The 20,208-nt window shown below is 39.1% G+C and overlaps 1 protein-coding gene across 8 annotated transcripts in view; it reads right to left on the minus strand.

Annotated features, from left to right (window-relative positions):
- Positions 1–293: 293 nt before the first annotated feature.
- LOC127963536 (pre-B-cell leukemia transcription factor 3) overlaps positions 294–20,208 on the minus strand; it is an 84,637-nt gene continuing 64,722 nt past the window's right edge. The window contains exons 3-11 of one of the 8 annotated variants that reach the window (XM_052563498.1): positions 18,235–18,476; positions 15,637–15,827; positions 14,136–14,271; positions 12,299–12,328; positions 8,891–9,056; positions 8,242–8,319; positions 7,695–7,807; positions 6,649–6,738; positions 294–2,054 (exon numbers count right to left, since the gene is read on the minus strand). In XM_052563498.1, coding sequence (XP_052419458.1) covers positions 1,962–2,054; positions 6,649–6,738; positions 7,695–7,807; positions 8,242–8,319; positions 8,891–9,056; positions 12,299–12,328; positions 14,136–14,271; positions 15,637–15,827; positions 18,235–18,476 — 1,139 coding nt within the window. In that variant the 3' untranslated portion in view covers positions 294–1,961. The remainder of the gene's footprint in view (positions 2,055–6,648; positions 6,739–7,694; positions 7,808–8,241; positions 8,320–8,890; positions 9,057–12,298; positions 12,329–14,135; positions 14,272–15,636; positions 15,828–18,234; positions 18,477–20,208) is intronic. The other 7 variants (XM_052563500.1, XM_052563499.1, XM_052563502.1 and 4 more) reach the window with 7 other exon arrangements.

A 20,208-nucleotide genomic window follows, 5' to 3' on the forward strand; every position in this document is an offset into this window, starting at 1 on the left:
GTGTTTAGTTCGGCGTGTGTGCTTGATTTGATACATGCGCGCTGGAGGAGAATAAATCTCCCACTTTGTTGAAATTGGCATGAAGAGGTATTCATGCAAATGAACAAGACTCTGGTTTTGATATGTGCATGGATACACATGTATATGCATAAAACAGAAGTACATAATAATACAATGCAACTCAAATCACCCACACGTTTGTGCTAATACTAAAGTAAATACATGCCTTTTCATTTCTTAGTGTTATATTCATCTCAAGTGCACCTAAAACAAAGAAGGCAATATCAAAACAGTTTGTCATGAAAGGAAAACAGTTTATTCATGTTTGAAATTACACATAACTACCACAAGGAAGACTTTTCAGTCCAGGGTGTAGTCTGGTTAGAAAGAAACACGAAACATCTTTAATACATTAGAACCACTGCCACAAATAAATTTTGTATGACTTCTTTTTTTGTCTTTTTTTTTTGTTTTGTTTTTTATCAGTTTCAGAATCACATACGATACAAAAAAAGAGAAAGAAAGTTGGAACCCTGTCACACAGGATTTTGAAATGTACAATTCACTGAAACCTCTATGCATTACAGGTTTTCTTTCTTTTTTTTTAATCATGGGTTTTTGTTTATTATTATTTTTTTTATTCCTTTTTTTGCATGAATTAGTAACAAGATGAGCAACATTCAAAATGTTCTTCAGTATTTACAACAGTTTTACTGTTTGGTGTTAATTTCATGATCATATTTCCCCCTCCCTGTTCCAACACAAAATTCCCCTCCACCAGCCACTGTACTCGCCATACTCTCCGTGTTATTCGTATTATTAATATTATGGTTCTTTTTTTTTCTTTTTTTTTTAAAGTTGCAACAAAGCAACTTTATTTTCTTAGAAGGTTAAAATATACACTAGATTACATAAAGAGCGAGCGAGCAAGAGAGAGAGAAAGAGAGAGAGAGAGAGACATAGAGAGCTAATTTCTACAAGATGGAACCGAATCCAACAAATGTCAATCAAAAAAAAAAAAAAAAAAATTAAAAAAGAGATGAAAAAAAAAAGAATGACAAAAAGTAAAAGATAAAAATGGTGGTGGTGGTGATTTTGAGAGGTAGTCAGTGAGAGCACTATAAGCTAAAGAAATGTTTTAAATCTATTGGTTTTCTATGAATTTCAATGAGGTAATAAAGCTGAGTATTTATTTGTGAGATGTATAAATACTCTCAAGCTATGTCATATACAAGAATGTTTTTGAATTGAAAATTACCAGAAGAGCCGACAAGACGATCCATATTTCCTTTACACATCTTCTACACTTTCTTTGCTTAATCGCAGTGGACTAAATATCGATTAGTTTTGTGTTTTTAAAAAAAGACATTAATTTCCAGGTATTTCAAAAAATCACCTCCCAAAATGGAGTGGATTGCCTTCCATAGGTGGTCTTGTTTAAGTCATTGTTAGGTGTGATATTAATAAAAACTCAACAAATATCAGCAATGGAGTCCCTAAGCTGCCTTCTGTAGCATTTAGCCCTGTTAAATGCATCGGTTAGCATCGTATCAATATACTTTCGTATCAGTTGCATTCCTGCACTAAAGCTTTGCCAACAGTTGGTTAGAACAATGGAAAGGGGTTATGACTGGTAATAAACTCAAAAAAAAAGAGGAAAACCCCTAATAACTCACATACATTTTGAGCTTGTACACTTCAAATGATAAAAGAAACCAAACATACTGGTTTAATATAATTGGAGGAGAGCTTGTTATAGTAAAAACTGCAGTGGACTGATGTCACGGCTAAGAAATGTCCAGCTTCCAAAACACTGTGGAAAAGTACCGCGGATGAATCCGTGAGGATGTTTCTGGATTATCAGTGAGAGTCTATTCTGTGTCTCTGATTGGTCAGTCTGTGGTTGTGTAATTCTGGGATTGTTGTCCACAGCTTGGGAAGGGGCCATGTCAATGAGGAGATCAGTTCGAGGTATCAGAATGCACACTACCAGGGCCTTCTGTAGGGGAGATCACAGAGGATGGCGTCGTAGCATCATGCCATCCCCCGTTACCCTGAAAACAAAACACACGCACAAAAAAAATACTATTAATTTCACAGTGATAAAAAAAAAATAACTAATACACTTTGTTATGTAAAACACATAAGATAATCTTTCCTAGTATTCAAAAATTCATGGGTTTATTTGTCTGCTTGCAGTGAAGTGTGTGTCCTAATCCTGGTGTGTACATGTGAGTGAAGCATGCATACATATGCATACTAATGCATTAAGAAATTAATAAGAGAGCCTGTCTCCTCTGATCTACTGTCTGACATGCCGATGGCCATCTTGCCACGCTAAACCCACTTTGGCTTCTCCCTCTCTCTGTCCCTGCTTCCCTCGCTTTCAGAAAACAAATTCACATAAACGTTGTGGCCAATGGGAACGATTGCTGAAATCAATGTCTAATCAGATTTCAGCGGTGGGCCGACAGCTTGTCGCTCCATATTTTGATGTCAGTCAAGGGGAGGGAGGCCGGGGCGGGAGGGGGGGGAGCCGGAAGGATGCTGAGTGGAAGCGACGGTGCAGGCCTTTCCTCCACCCTGCTCGCCTGAGCGCTCCTGACTCAATCGCACGGCTCTCAGTGGAGACTAGCTTTAGCTGGATTTCTTCCCTCAAAAACAGTTAAATCCCCCACATAAGTCAACCCTCCCTCCCCATACCAACACAACAAATTAGAAGATGCCAACGGTCCCAATTAGTAGGTTATGACAGGACCACATAAAAAAATACCCAATTATTTTTTGGTGACTATTTCCAAATATTTGAGCTCAAAAGCAGTGAATTCATTCAAAAACTGCAGTATCAAACGTTTAATTATTCAGCAGAAGTTTGTGATTTTAGGCAGAAGCCAACCTGAGGAAATGCCCTCATTCTCGAAAACCACAAAGAAAACTATTTTAGGTAAAGGAAAATATCAGACATACATTTAATATAACTAAAAAGGATAAATATGGTGAATCAATCGCTTAATAATAAGTAAAATATAGTTTATTTTAGAATAAATATGGTGAATCATTGCTTAACATAAAATAATAATGCTATTACTATTAATATTATTATTATTATTAATAATAATACTAATACTAATAATAATAATAATAATAATAAAGTCAACAAACAAACACATTATATAATAAATAAATAAATAAATATGATGAGTACATAAAATAATATTTATAATAACTATTATTAGAAATAAAAAATGATGAGCATGGTGAACATGGTGAATCATTGGCTTCATAACAAAATTTTACAGATAATTATACAAATAGTAAACATGGTAAATTATATATTACAATAATATTATACAATGATAATATTAATAATAACTATGCTTAATTTTATTTAACTTTTTTTGTATAATGAACATTTGAAGGAATTGTCACTTCATGTGAAATCTGGATCCTGAAGCAATACTAGTTGGGAACTGCTGCCGTATGCGGATTTGCTAATGAGGTGTTTGGTTATCAAAACAATCTGTCAGTGTTTCTATATAAAAATCATGGGGAGATGTTTGTGCCTGTGCATGCGTCTGTGTACAGGGACTGTTTAGTGGCGGAATTAGGAATTAGCTGATTTTGAGTTCCTGGAACAGGTCAATAAATAGATTGTGCTAGTCTCCTCCAGCCACAATGTCTGGACTGATGCTGAAACGCGAGTGTTATGAGGAAGCCTGCTGTACCCTGATGACATGAATCTCTCGCATTCAGTCTGACACACATGCACACAAACACACACACACACACACACACACTTGTAATGATAGAGTGAGTTCTGACTTGAGCAGTGGACCAGAGTGAGAGAGTGTGAACGTGTGGCGTTTGAGCCTGCGAGAGGCTGACACTTCATCTGCACAGCTACAGGCCACAGAGGCCTCCAAACACACACACACACACGCACGTCTCCGCATTAGCCAGAGATACACTGCCACGTTTGGGCCCCACTGCTGTGAAAAATCGGGCATACGTTTTGACTTATGACATTTATCGTTGTGTGCTTTGCTAGAGTTAATTCATGCAAATGGAGCTCTAACAGTCATCAGAAAGTACACATATGACAGCTCTGCTCTATTAATTACCTCACTGCAAATTATTCCTCCATCTGATTGCATCTGTTTCTCAATAGAAAGTGATTTATTTTGCTTTAGCAAAGCTCATGTGTCTTTTTTGATAATGTACAACGATCATTTGGACCGATAAATAAGCTGTTTTGTATCAGGAATATGTAATAATGCTTAAAACATATTTTACTGGCTCATTTGATACTATTACAAATTCAGAAAATGAAGAAAATGCTCAATTGTCAAAAAAACTATAATTTACATGTTCCCATTTTATCAACTCACCAGCCAAAGTCTTGTCATTCGGCAGTTTTTTTTTTAGATTAATGTTTAAAGCTAACACATCTAAGTTTATGTTTTCATAAACAATTCCTCGACAAGCAAGGTAACAGATATAACATCTAAACCTGCGTTTAGCTTGAGGAAGATTTATGTCTGTATTTCTCTCACCCTCTCTTTCTCATCAAATAAATGAGTCTTTACTCAGATGGTTTTATATTACGTAGTGTATGGTTGAGAAAAAAAAAAAAAACATCATATCAAACCTCATCAAGGAAGATAAAATTCATGCCTGCAGACGGCTGCAGGCAATCATACTTTCATATTTCATCATGTTGATAAGGATATTGCAAATTCTTTGAAGCATTGCAAAACAGGCAAACAGAGGCAAGACATGCTAGTAAAAGCCTTTTCATCTTACCACGTTATAGGTTACTGTAATAGGAACTGTTTACACAGGAAACAAACTGACTTTACATATTTCTGAATCTCATTTTCCTCTCACAACTCCTAAATACTTGAGCTGCTTGAGCTTTTACTGAGCAAAGCATTTATTCCCACTCTAAAAAATTGTCATATTTTCCACTTTATGCATATTATGGGACAGATACTCCTGTCATCCTCTGAATCATCACTCTGTTTGAGGTGGAGTTTGGATTTATGGTGATTCCTTGCTGGGGATGGGACCTGCTTGTGACTCAGGTCCTTCTGATTTATATTATAAGAACTTTTTTATTTGCTAGGGATGGGCAAGTTAACATGTTATTACCACATTAACGCATTAATTAATTAACGCCTACAATTACTTTATCGCACATTAACACAGTGTTTTTATTTATTTATTATTATTATGAAAGTCCATTGGTCACTGGCTGGCAATACACAAACACTCTTAAAAATAAAGGTGTTTCACGATGCCATTGAATGCCTTTCTGTTTCACAAAAGGTTCTTTATTGTGCAGGAAGGTTCTTCAGATTGTGAAAAGGTAAGAAAGAGATGGTTCTATAAAATAATCTTTGAATAAACCGTTCTTTGTGGAACAAAACATGGTTCTTCTATGATATCACTTTGAGAACCTTTAGAAGCACCTTTATTTTTAAGAGTGTACAGACGAACTATGGGTCACAGGAGGGGTGTGATGTTGATAAGTACTGGCTTGGGATGGGTGTCATCATGCGTCTCAACCAATGAGAGCATTTAAGGTGGACCTAAGTCTGCAGCAGTGCTCACATGAATGCTCTCAATAAAATTATTTAGGCTAATCATCTACGTTCACAAGCCACTGTTCACTCTTATTTTTAACAGAAATGAATGCAACATGCTCGTAATCATGACTTCATAAGTGGGAAACGGGAAGTTTCTGATAGCATAAGAAGACAGGAGAGAAGCGCTCTCGCTCAACACAGTGAAGCACATTGTTTTGTTAATTTTTGGTTTATTATTTTCAGTCGTTTGGGACTGGTAACACAAGTTCCTCTCACATTATATTGCTTTAAAGATCTATAACTTTTGCTACTAAGAAATGTACAAGCAATCATGCTGCACAAATCAGAAGTTCTGCGCTCCGACTACATATGTACGCCATATGTGACAATCGCTGCTTCTGTCTAATCACGATTTATCGTCTTTGTAATTTAATATTGATTATTCGTGCAGCCCTAGCCCATGGCACATAATTTTGTTAAATAAAGCAATTCCTAACAACAAATTAATACTTTTATTCAACAAGGATGCATTATATTGATCAAAAGTCAAAAAAATATTCTAATAATGTTGTTCTTTTGAACTTCATATTCATCAAATAATCCTAAAAATCATGGTTTCCACAAAGTTATTAATCAGAACAATTGTTATCAACATTGAAAAGAAAAGAATGGTTCCTTGAGCATCAAATCAGCACAGAATGATTTCTGAAAGGTCAAGAATGGAGTAATGGCTGCTTAAAATATAGCTTTGCCGCAACAAGAATCCATTACATTTAAAACATATTAAATAAGATAGACATAAAACATATTAGACAGCAGTTATGTTATGTTGTGATAATATTTCATGATTAATCAAACAAATGCAGCCTTAGTGAGCATAAGAGACTTCTTGCAAAACATTAAAAAGGGACCTCATACTCTTGAATGGTAATGTATAACAATTTTCATTCGAAAAGGCTTGAGTTATAGATTATCTCTATAATTTTAGGATGAGTGTAGTATCTTTATTATTGCTTAATTTGGTGGCACTTCAGTCATAGCTGACTGAGACTGTACTTACATTCAAGCCATGTGGACTATACATGGGATTCACCCCCAGCGCATCATTGTATCCTGCCGTCTGACTGATAACATGGCGCAGGGTATCCACCTGCAGAGGACACAACAGGAAGTCAAGCTTGTCAACATTCTGCATTACAGAAACACATGCAAACATCAACACAGTGATGCATGGTGACAACAGACAAAGGCAATGGAGTTTAAACAAAAAAGTTGATGGCTTTGCGGTTTACTAAATTAATCATACTGTAATGGAATATGCAGCTGAATGAAGTTAGGGATACATATGTGGTTTAATGCAACATTTAGGACAGCATATGTGTTTCCTCTCTCTATTGCTTTCTGGCAACGATTACTCTATTTCCAGGCTCGAAACACAAAATCACAGAAAGAAGGAATGGAATAGTTTTGATGTGTAATTTACTACAAAACACGGTAATATACACATGACAACAGTTGGAGGAGAATACGGTATGTAACACATTATCAGAGCATGAGAAGATCTGAGAAATGTTCAGTACACATTAACTCTTCGTCTCTCTCCTTCAAATGGTGTCTTTTAACATGAGGATAAAATGAGCTTATGTTAAAATGGAAAATTGGGATAATCATGATGAAAAGGGGACAGAAAAGGATATAGAGGTTTGGAGGAAAGAACAGTACCATACAACCAATACCAACCCAAGAGCTCAAGTCAGAGCCAAATGCATTCACAACATCAACTACAAAATGGGGTCTGCTCCAGGATCAATATACTAGCATAATGCTGTAAATAATGAGTCTCTAGTCAGACGGGCCTCTGATGGGCTGTGATATGGTAATTTAGTTGGGGGTCCAGACTGGAAATGTGAAGGATCCGTCCATGTCCAGACTATAGTCATAATTAATCTTCCATGACTATAATGAAGCTAATAGTTGAGGGGGTGATCAAATCTGTATCACTGTCTATATGTTGAGGGGGAGGGAGTTGAGTTTTTAATGTGGATGGTAGGCTAGCTGACAGGTCTGCTCTGGTTCACAGCCCCAGTTCCTGTGCGTAGCGCCTACCTGTGACTGCACATTGGCTCCGACTTGTGCCCCTTGGTAAGAATCCCCATTCAGATTCTGCATGCTCATGAACATGTCCCCCGAGTTTGGGAGGTTAAAAGAACCTGACGAACCTAGAAAGGAAAGATGTAAGGAGCTGAATAACGAGAGGATGTGAAAGAGAAAGAGAGGCTATCACAGACTCACACATACACGCAATGTGTGCGAGGACATATGCGCACCACACACCACGCTAGGAAGTGATGCTCGGAAAGCAAGCAACAAAAGGAAGAGTAAAAGAAACAAAGAAGAAATGAAAGGATAGGATAGGGATGGGGATGACGGCTAGGTTGCATTACATCTCTTATAGGGCATGTGGGGGGTTACCAAAAATGCCAAAACAAAGTTGAGAAATCACAAAAAATGGACAAAGATGGATTATGGAGTTGGAAGTCTAAGTTTTCCACAGGGGTTCACACCTATTCCTACTCTAGTGGACTAGTTCATAAAGGGAATTATATGCCAATGACAAGAAGGACAATAAGAAGCTTATGGAAAAGGCCAGTACCAGTGAACATGTTGGTTAATAGAGTGTTTTTGTTCTCTGCAGAGTCCAGCTGAAATTCTTCATCTTTCATCTGGAATCCTGGGTGCAAGAAAAAGGGGACCCCTTAAAAATTGCTTACCCACAACTCCTCAGGGTCTAATCCATGTCTTTATCACAGTCAAATCTTCTGCTTATTATGTCTGAAGAGCATCAATTTAAGGTAGACACTGTATCATTCTGCTAATCAAATATTCATTATTATTTCATATTACACATTTCTTCAAGAGTGTAACATGCTCCGAGCAAGAGATTTCCATTAAATCACAGCGGGGGTCACACTGTCACATATTTATGGATAGAAAGGGAGGACAGTGGGTAAGGATTATCTCTTTTACCCCCACCAGCACTAACACCCTCCCACCCCTCAAAACTAGAAACATATTCAGCATGTGCAACCCGCTCACACAGTTTCTGCTTGACTTTGCTTGTCTCGTTCAGCATGTATAGTCTCAGAGGCAGGAGAGTGAGACTCATCCCCAGGCTGGGACCTCTCACTGTCACAGCAGCCATCCGGCATGCCAGAGGGAGCAGAGGTTCAGAAGGGACCAAGCTGGAATTCGGGATGGTTGGTTGGTTTTAGGGGGCTCGTCCGGGATGAGTGCAAGCTTACCGGAGTTGGGTGTGGTGGGTGAGTTGGTCTGACTATTCTGGACGGCGGCAGCTGCTGCGTGCGCTGCAGTCACGGCTGTCTTAGCGGCATACAGGTTGGCCTCCTCTTGGAACTTGCCGATGTTTTTTTTGTAGCGGATCCTCTTGTTGCCGAACCAGTTGGATACCTGAGGGAGAGACGGAAAAAAAGAAAAGAGGGGGGGGGAAAGAGGAGGGGGCGTCAGACGTCAATGCAGACAAGGCAGAGTGATTGTTTCAAGATGTCATGTTTGGGTCCATCAAGTCCACAGTCCCCAGCCTCCCACAGTAATATCCGCTGGGCATGCAGACTAATTAAGCGATTATCACACAGGGCTTGCGCGTTATTGTGGATGGAGGCGTGACATGCTCTCTTTGTCTCTAGACTAAACCAACACACAAGGGGCTGCTCGTCTTGTGACAAAATTTGGATCAGTGTTGTTCTTATGGGATCAGGTAGCTAGTGCCAAACGTGAAGGTGGTATAGTTCCTTATAAGGCTAAGAGATCTTGCTAAAAAGTGTTTGTTCTGGTCCCTGGCACCATTTAATAAATTATTATATTCTCAATAAGAGTTTTAACATAACTCTTTCTTTTGTTATTACTTTCACTATCTTTCTTTAAGGTAAATTGGATCCCTTCGGTTCCCTTCATTTCAAAGGCAAGGCTTTTATGCATCTTAATAACACTAATGTTCTTTTCTTTTGCATAAAACCACTTTTGTGCTCCTGCCTTAAGACAAATAATAGACATAATAATAACCACAACTCAGATAGTACACCTAAAAGCAGCCGCACTGCCTCAACACAATACATTAATAATTACAATAATGCTAATTTTACTAAAAACAGCAGCCAGGAAACAATAAGATCTGGGTCACATGGGGGGTGGTAGATGTGCAAATGCTAGCACTGCATAATTGTGGAATAATAAAGAGATTAAGGGTTGTTTCTTAATAGCCCTATAAATTACGGTGGCCTGTCGCCGTGGCGATCTCTCCTGCCGTATTCTGGCTCTGGCTGGACTGGAGGACCAGAGAGCCTCAGCCCCTTAATGATGCTTTATTTAATTTCCACCTCTCTGCTTCCATTTTAATATCTCCAGCAGCCCGAGCCACACTACGCTACAGCGGCTGAATTTACATGACATCAGATCATTTCTACCCCCACCATGCCTCTGCGCTTCTAAATCTTTAATATCTAGGCAATTAAAATTAATGACCATTCGGCTGAAGCCACCACCGTTGGCAGGTTTTTGCCTTAACATCAATTGTTTGATGGGTTTACCTAGAGGTTAAACTAACAAGCAAGGTTTAATTGGAAGCAATGAAAGCACTAGCCGTCATCCTTTTTACTTAACCTGCTTATGAAGCAGTTTAAGGCCATGGAAAAGAGGCACACAGTCTCTAAGCTAACCTCCTTCTAAAGATGAAAGACCTTAAACTTAGCTATTCCTAACCCTAATATTTTAACAAAACATGGGGGGGGGCATATAACTCATTTAAATGATTGTTTTTTTTTGCTGTACGAGTCAATATCAAATAAGGGTGAAAGATAAAGATGATGAAAATAGGAAATCTTTTAAAAATGTAGTTCAATATGAAAAAAAGCACCCTATCCTTTGATATAGTTTCATGTTTTACACTTTGTGTTGTCATATGACAACAAATTACTTCCTGCACGTTGGTTACATCACACTGACTTTAAGTTGTCAAATATTTTTTAAATACTAATATTCTGAAACAAATCTACCTCACATATTTGGGTTTTATATTTATGCAAGAACATACCAGAGATGCACAAGACTTTCATGTCTGGAACTCAATACCTGATTTGTTTGCTTTAACCCAATGGAGAAGAAAGCCTGTGTGGATGTAGTAAATAATTCACCACTACTCCTTCCCCAAGCTTGGGTCAATACGCCACTAGTGTCACTGAAATGGGATGGATGATCTTACCCAGGTCTCAATACCTCCCGATTTATACTGCCTCTCTTGCTGAGAGTGGAGCTTAAATGGAGATTCAGACTTTTGGCTTCATCAAACACACACACACACACACACACACACACTCTCTCTCTCTCTCTCTCTCTCTCTCTCTCTCTCTCTCTCTCTCTCTCTCTCTCTCTCTCTCTCTCTCTCTCTCTCTCTCTCTCACTCCCTGGCATTGGCGGTTGCAGTGGCCAGGGCTGCTGATATTATCAATAATGAAGTGGTCTGCATTAATAGTTAACACATTAACCTGAGGCAGAGCTCTGCTAAATGTATAATGAGCTGAAATATTGATAAGTGTCGCTTGTTTGAACCGCAGGAAGATCGAAGCAGAAGAATCACACTTAATTGGGTGATGGGCACCACATTTTGTGCCCACTCATTTACAGGGTGCACAATATCCCCTCTAGACACAATGCTAAAAATCATAGTGGTTATGAAAACTCTCTCTCAAAAAAACATCATGTGACCTTGTGTGCCTCATTTAGAAGACAGAGAATCACACATGCACAGAGATTGTGCCCAGATAATGAGGTTGATTCTGTGCACTGAGTGAAGTAGTGCCTGATAAAGGCAACTAAATATCATCAACAATACCATTAACACCACACATCACTTTAAATCAGCTCATGTCTCAGATACAGGAAAAAATGGCAAACCAGGTAGCTTCTGGGATCTATGTGTGCTAGAATTTTTTACAATAAGAGTAGAAAAATATGTCTACCACTTTAATAATTTAAATAACTGGTAGAAAAAGAAAAAAAAAACATATTACTATCTGTTATCTGCTAAAATAAAAAATCACTACAAAAACTATATATATATTTCTACATATATTTTTGAAACCCCATTTATATACTATAGCAAACAATAAATTTAAGAACAAAATATTCCAACATAAAAATTAATTTGAATATAAGATATTCCTAAATAAAAATAGTTCCTGAACATACACAGAACACACTTATTAAATACAATGTGGGGTAAATATCTATTACAGGCATGTCAAAATGTGCAATGACAAGACATAACACAATCAAAAGAGACACATACTTTTAGTGCTTTCACAATCAAGTGAAATTCTCTAGGGAAGAGTGGAGGGGGTGTATATATGTATATTACATCAGAAGCCTTACAACAACAAAATAATATCGTATACTTGGTTTGATTACTAAGCACTCTAAATATAGTCCCATTCGACACTTGTTTTAAGTTTACAGATTTGTTGGCACTACAGTAAGTGTAGGAAAGGTAGACTTTTGGGGGGAACAAAGTGCTGAGTATGTCTTAACATGTTCTAAGGTATAAGTGAACACACATAAAGGAGTGACAGAATAAAGGAAAAGCAACAGAGAAAAACAAATGGCACAAGAAAAGTGGAGCAGGAGAAGTCATGACATACCTGTGACACTGTGATGGTGGTTCCCACCCCCTGAAGGCAAAAAAGAATGGCTTTTACAGGATCTGACTCTGAACAACCCTCCATAAGCCCCTCCCCACAGAGAAAAAACATTTATTACACCACAGGGTATGCAGATATGCTCTAAGACCAATAAATTAACAGTACACACTTTCCTTGACCACCTCTGTGACTGTTTGAAAAAAAAACAGAAAAGAGTTTTGTCTGTGGGGAGATGGGTGTGGGTGGGTACTCTTGCCTTCAGGTGGATTCTGAATTTAGTTATTAGAGTGGGAAAACACTGTGATTCTTTTAAATTCCTTGCGATAATGAATCATACTTTGCGACTGAAATAAAGTCCCTCTTCTTTCTCTCTGACACACATACACTCACATGCACACACATTTACTCTAAAACACAATGACTGACACAGATCACCACAAACTGTGGCATCCATCCACAACAGGGTACACTCTGTGTCTTCAGGCCCTGCTTGAGACTCAGCTCAGTGGAAGTATCAGACTGATGTGTTAGAGCAAACAGGTATGCATGCTAGACAGTGACGAGAGGAAAGAAGAGGACAATGAGAGAGAGTACGCTGGAGAATCTTTCTGGTCTGATCAAGCTTGGCCCTGTCCCAAATGGCACCCTCAGCCCTAGCGATCCTCTTCCGCAACACGGACTACTGGGTAACATTCAAGGATGCATAGTGGCTTCAAATGGGCTGCTTGGGAAGGTTTGGAAACCTAAAATGACAAGCTGGACACCATATGAGCGAAGGTCACCAGACCATAAGTCGACATTAAGTACACCATTTAAGACAGGGCCTTTGTGTGATCTAGCATAGCCAATTAGCCACTGTTATTCTAGATTATGGTATTAACCTGCTTAAAAAAATAGCTTGAACCAGTCTAAGATGGTCTGTCAGGCTGGTCTGTTGACTGGTTTTAGAGCCAGGGTCTCCGGCCTCGCTCCTGGAGAGCCATTGTCCTGCAAAATGTAGCTCCAACCCTAATTAAACATACCTGAACCAGCTAATCAAGGTCTTACTTGGCATGCTACAAACATCCAGGCAGGTGTGTTGAGGCAAGTTGAAGCTAAACTCTGCAGGACACTGGCCCTCCAGGGCAGAGTTTGGGTTCTTGGGGATTTTTAAGTTGATCAGTCTAGGAGACCAACTGGACAATCCTCTAAACCATCTTGAGAAGGAGTCTTCAATTCTGCTCCTGGTGACCCCTGTCCTGCAGAGTTTAGCTCCAACCTTAATGAAGCAAACCTGAACCACCTAATCCAGGTCTTCAGGATCACTTTGAGCCCTGTTGAAAAAACAACATATGCTGGTTAGGTATGTTTTGAAGCATGGCTGCTGGTTTGAGCTGGTTAAAGCTGGTCATGTGCTGCCCCAAAGCTGGTCCTGAACAGGAACTAATTGTTTAGGAGCAGCTTAGGGCTAGCACATTACCAGCTAAGGACCAGCTTAAACAAGCACACAAACAGCTAAGGACCAGCTCAAACCAGCAGCCATTCTTCAAAACATACCTAACCAGCATATGCTGTTTTTTTTTTCAACAGGGAGTTAGGTGTGGTGGAGCAGGATGGAACTAAACTCTGAAGAACAGTTTGCCTCCAAGAGCAGGGCTGAAGATCCTCAGCTAAAGTCTAGCTTAAATCAGCTTTGACCAGTTTAAATGGAACAGAGCAGGGATGGCATTGGATTTACCTAAGTAAACCCTGAGAACGGGGACTTTAAGCCTTCAGACTTTGACCTGTTGTTAGTCATTCTTTCCAGATTATCCAACAAATGGGGCATGTGCTACATGGATGGGTGGTGTGGCCTCACCTGGGATACTGTTATGCTGCACTTCTTAGCCAGCTCCTCTTTGGCCTCTTCACTGGGATAAGGGTTACTAAGATGTGAGTAAAAATACTCATTCAGGATCTCGGTCGCCTGCTTGCTGAAGTTCCGCCGTTTCCGTCTGCCGTCGGACAAGCGGGAGGAAAAACAAGAAGAGGAAGGCAATTAGAGAAACTCAAATTAAACCATGTGTGATGGCCAAACTCATAATGAAGCTGCTGGCAGGAAATGAAGTCGGGAAGGCTATTATCAGAATTCATATGTAGACACACAAATGGATGATGTTACGTTATCGGTTGAGCTCCAAGCGAAGCATGAAATGTTCAGTGTTTAGAGCAGCAAGCTTTCCCTCTCTCTTTCTCCCTCTATTGCGCTTTCTTTCACTCTGATGGGGGCATTTAGAGGTGCTCAAGCATTCCCAGTCAGAGCTGTATCTTGGGACATTAAGGAAATCAGGCCATGGCCAGCTGAACACTGTTCCTCAAGTACTGGGGCAGGGCCTGATGGAGTTGCACTTATCGCCACTCACTGCGGCCCACCCTGCCATGGTTAAGCGCTGGCTTCTTTCTCTCGCCTTGTTTAATGCCTTTCACATGAGTGGCCGGCCAAACGATTGTGCTTCTGCTTCACTTGAGCGTTCTCCTCGAGACCTCATCCACTCTTTTCTCATGTTCACTGCATCATTTCTCTCCCCTCTGCGCTTCTCCAGATCTCCTCTACCAACTGTTTGTGATTACAGTAATCTGGACCACCTGCTGATGACCTCCTACCCACCAAACACAAATGACTTCATTTCCACTCTATAAAACTCTTAACTGCTTTCAGGTGCTTAGTATGACTACGTTCAGTGGTTAGCCTTTAGGCTCTAAAACCCTAGTCTTGGCAAGGCCATATCATAACCACTAATGGTTGAATAATAATGAATGCTTTATTGTGGTTGGCCTGAACCCTGACTGGGTAGGTTAATGGTCAAATAAACTCAAAATGGAACTAAAAATGGTTCCTACTTCAAGTAACTAAGTATTTGAGGAAAACTTAAATCACACTTTAAAAACTTCTGGATTCCACTGTATAGATAAAATATCAACCCAAGTGGCATCTGCAGACTAATGAGGCTGGAGATTTTTTACAGGACTAACTTCATTACTGTTAAACAAAATTTTTGTGGAATAATGACTCTTTTGTGCTCGTTTTGAACAATATGTTAATGGGAAACAATGCAAAACTATGTGACCAACTTTAATGCCCATGCATGAAATAATCAGATTGAGTGGATTTCTATTAATATGACTTGATTCATAAAGATGTGACCACTCCTTTTGGGGCCATTATATATGATGGTTGCCTTGGAATCTTATTCTCAAATAATTATTTTCTTGCATAACTTAATTAGCAGAAGATTAATTCTTTCAAATACAACTGGTACAACTTGTATGTAAATACACATACTATAATTTATGTGGACCGGTCACACACTGATACTAACCTGGCATCAAGGAAGCGGGACCTCAAGATCATGACGGCCTCACAGGTGCTCTGTTTAAGCTGCATTTGGATGGAGCTGAATTTGCGATGGATGATGCTGACCATGCGCTCGATCTCTTTTGGCGAGATGGGCCGTGTGCGAGACTGCTCCCTCAACAGATTCATGACGTGGGTAGTGAACTCGTTACATGCCTGTGGAGAAAGACACTTTTGAACTGAGGACACAGCTTTTATTCTGAGTGAGGATGTAGGTGTAAACTAAATTACTCTAAAGTCTTTAGAACCTGCTGCTGAGGCTCAACAGCTACACTAATAAATAATTTCTGAATATACAATTCCGGCATCACATCCTCACTTAAACTCCAAAAACATCCTAGAGACTGACCCTCTTTTTAAAATCGCTATATACTCTCAGCACAGTGACAGAAATACTCTTTGACATTATTCCGCAGAAGAAGCACATCAGTTCAACCGCATTCGTTTGAAGCTCTCCGGAGCAGCAATCAGCAATTTTTGAAGCAAGTTCAAAGCTGCTGCTCTTGAAAGCATGGGAAAAACACCATCCGTACTGTTTGTAGTGCTGTGGAGGACTTGAACGGCTTAATAGGTGAAGTCATCTATGAATGCAAATGCCGATTTGCAATTTGGCACCTGCCCAGCGCCAGTAGAATTTAAACAGCTTTTCGTTAAAGCAGCGGTTCATACATGATTAATTAGAATAACTAATTTAGGTAGTGCGCACTTTAGCTCATTACTCGGAGTAAAATTCGTTAAGTATTTACATTTAGATAATTAAAAGGGGGAACACCCTTAAGAAAGATGCATTTACTCTGGGTGAAAGGGTTGAGCCACCTTTTCCACACACTCCTTTTTTAAATGCTTGCAAGTTAATCAGTCTAATTTAGGCCATTGGCTGGCTAAGCCATCAGCTAAACAACTTCCATATCATATTAAAAGGATTGTTATTTAGAAATAAAAGTGTTCTCATGACCATTCTTTATTGTTTATGGTGCAAGTACAGAATGAACATTAGGGGGTCAATGACAAACAAGAGGAAAAACCATGTACAATCTAGTTTAATACAGTACACAAGTTCTTAGAGATGTACTTGCATCCATGTTGGTTCCAGATCCAGGGCAAATAGACATTTTCAAGGCATCTCCTCAAAACACCAAGCACTTTAACTTTAGCGCATATGAAAAAAAAATGATTGAAAGGCCCTCGTTCAACTCGTCCTTGATTATGAGAAAAATAACTAAAGCGCTGAATCAAAAATTAATGTCAGCTCCATTAAAGAATCAATACATGACCTCAATGAAGCAGCCAGTCCTGCATAGCGACACTCTCAAATGCACTATGCTATCAGAGGCTGCTCTCCACACTGTAACTAAAAGCGTCTGCTCAATATTTATAAGAGGATGTCTAGACTACCGCTGTTCAGAGGTCAGGTAAGTTGAAGATGTCCTAATGCCTGAATGCTACCATAAATCACATCCGCTCTCAATCGTAATCATGATAGACAGGACTGTAAAATGTAAAATGCTTGCTCAGGTTTAGACCTCTGACACCTTCAGTTCAGTTGAAGGCCTCCAGGTCTCCCTTTAAACCTGTCATGATGCCTTTAGTGAAAAACATCTATTCAGACAGAGCAGCAACCTGGGATTATTCACACTCATATGATCAATGCAAATGTGTGAATGCAGATGCAAAGGTTTTTTGCAGTATTCTTGGCTCTGTATCATACAATCTGGTTGGGCTTAACTAGATATGCAATTTCAGTGCTTACCAGGCTGGAAAAGGATTGGGTTCTACAGTACATAAATGAAGTGCTATATAATTTGCTTTTGCCATTAAAGTGTTTTTGTCAGAATCAATACAAACACAAATGCAAAGGCAAATATGTGGTTCAATAGACGCAAGAAGGAAAAGGTCACAATTTACAAAACTGCAGTGATGCCATCAGTTTCAAGATGGTCATCAGATTTTGGAAAACACCATAAGTTTAATACAGTATATATATATATATATATATATATATATATATATATATATATATATATATATATATATATATATATATATATTATTTTTGTTGTACATTAGAATGTATCTTGATTAATTGTACTTTTTCAGATTGAAAAATTACTGTCATACATTTTTCCTATGATTCACAGATGGTGCCCAATAAAATTCAATGTAACAATAGTTTGTATACCAAAAAATCATGTCTGGAATATTTAGAACTATAATCATTAGATGACATATTTAAAGACTTTATTCAATCCCCCAAAACTGATTGATTGTAATTTTAAACCTTTTTGAATTTTTCAAAATGTTTCTCAAACCATTTTTAAACTAATATCTCTGTTAGACTGTTTGATGATGGACCCTTATTTTGATCCATATTTTAACATATTTCCACAACTGAAACATTAAAGTTGACACTTTACTTTAATTTTCATTACATTTTTATAACTTTTTCCCTATGAAGATTGAATAGGACTCGAGAAGAAAACATACTGAAGATGAATTTCAGTACAGCAGTGTTTGCTGCAAGCTGGGGAAGTCTTCCTGTACTGTAGTGCATACTGTCATTCACCTGCTCATATTTCTCCAGCTCAGTATGGTAGATCTGTCTGATCTGGGAGAGCTTGGCCCTGTAGTCAGAGTGCTCGATGGAGTTGTCAGTGGGACTGCCGGCTGCTGCTGCCGCCGCTGCCGCCGCCGCCGATCCTCCGCCCTTCTCCGGTCCAGACACGCCCTCTGCCAGAAGCATGTTGTCAAGACGCATCAGCTGTGGATCCGGCGGGTCCTCCTCCTGAGCCCCGCGGATACTTAGACCTGAGAAACAACAAGAAGCGATCGGTCAGTGACATGGCCAGGCTTTTTATATTCTTAAACAGTTTTGAATCAATTTATCAGTATGTATGACTCTTTTCAACTGTGGAACATAAAAAGATTACATTTTGATACTCTTTAAAGTCAATTAAAGTAATTTAGGCTCAAAGAAAACATGCGCCCCAGTGATATTTTTCTAAATATATTATGTTTCTAGATTTTGAAAGGGGTTAGTTAGTGAGCATGTTCTGAAATGGATAGTTTGGCCAAAAATGAACAGGAGGGTTCAGAGGCCTCTAGGACTTCATCAAACACATCTTAATTTGTGTTCTGAAGATGAATAAAGATCTTGCGGGTTTGGAACGACATGAGGATGAGTAATTAATGACAGAACTTTCATTTTTGGGTGTAAAGTGTAAAACCCTAACAGGTCTGGAACAAGTAAATGATGACAGACTGTTGTTCCTTTTTGACCAAACTATTATTTTCAGAACATGCTCACTTACTAAACTATTACAAAGATTTATTCTACATATTGCATATGTATTGCATTACATATAATGCAAGAAGTTTCCAGCAACAAGTTCTTAATGTTTTAAAAAAACAAAAACATCGGAGAATGTACAGACATATACTGCCTTGCTTGGGTCCGTCTGCTGCCCTCATGACCCGCGAAGGATGAAAGAGTGAATTAATTATTGACAAATGATAGAATTTCATAGAGTCATTAATCACAGGCGCACTATCACACGAGTAGTCAGCTCTGCAATCAAGCTTCTGTCTGTCAGCAGATACCACTATCTGTCACAACAGGCCAAAATAACTACAGACTGTATTAGAGTGAAAACACGTCGTCCACTCGGCCCATCTCTATGCTTGAGTTAAAGTGAGACGGATCAGGGCACTGGGGGTATTGAGAGAGTGCTGAAAAGGCCTGTAGGTACGAATTTGTTTTTCCTGTTTTGCAGTGCTGCCTTCTCAAATTTTCACAGCACACTGCACACACGGTGTGTGTACTCACAGCCATACATGACAGGGACACTCACCGACTGACACACACTCAGCAGCGTGATGGCACCTCTCCACGCTGAGGCGATGCTAAACAGAACGGCGCGCCTGTACACGTGTCTGAACGTGCTCACCTGCTGTTCCGAAATCACGAGTGCGGTGTAATAATGAGCAGAAAGTGTTCTCACAAGTGCCGTTATGTTTTGTTGTTAACAAACTGTTTTATTATACAACCCGGTTCTGCTCTCTGCAGAGGCAAGGCTGCTTGAAATGTATGTAAATTTGCATAGCAATCGATATGAGGGTGAAAGATAGCTCATTGTGTTTGCCTGATATTCATAATGAACCTTGGAGCAGTAAAGAGCCATTAAGATTGATTACAAACTTCCTCAGCATGCTTGCCTCTCTCTCTCTCTCTTTCTCTCTCTCCGTGTTTGCATAATGAATTCCAATCATATAGGAGAATAATGAAGCAGAAAAAGTTCTTTTTGTGAAAGATTTTAATCAAACGTTTTAATCTTAACATGTAGTTGTAACGGCGCCTCTCTAAGAAGATGCACACTGTCTGCGGCCTTCTGTGTTTGTTATTTGGAACACATCCCGATTTCTACTTTCATGGTGGTAGTGTTTGTCATTCACCGTAAGAAACAATGTTCTTGGTATCTAAAGCTGCTTGGATCAAAGTTCTCTGCCATTTTGTTGTATCTTTTTAGACCGAATTATGAGA

The sequence above is a fragment of the Carassius gibelio genome, chromosome B8, assembly GCF_023724105.1.
Source record: "Carassius gibelio isolate Cgi1373 ecotype wild population from Czech Republic chromosome B8, carGib1.2-hapl.c, whole genome shotgun sequence".
Taxonomy (NCBI): Eukaryota; Metazoa; Chordata; class Actinopteri; order Cypriniformes; family Cyprinidae; genus Carassius; species Carassius gibelio.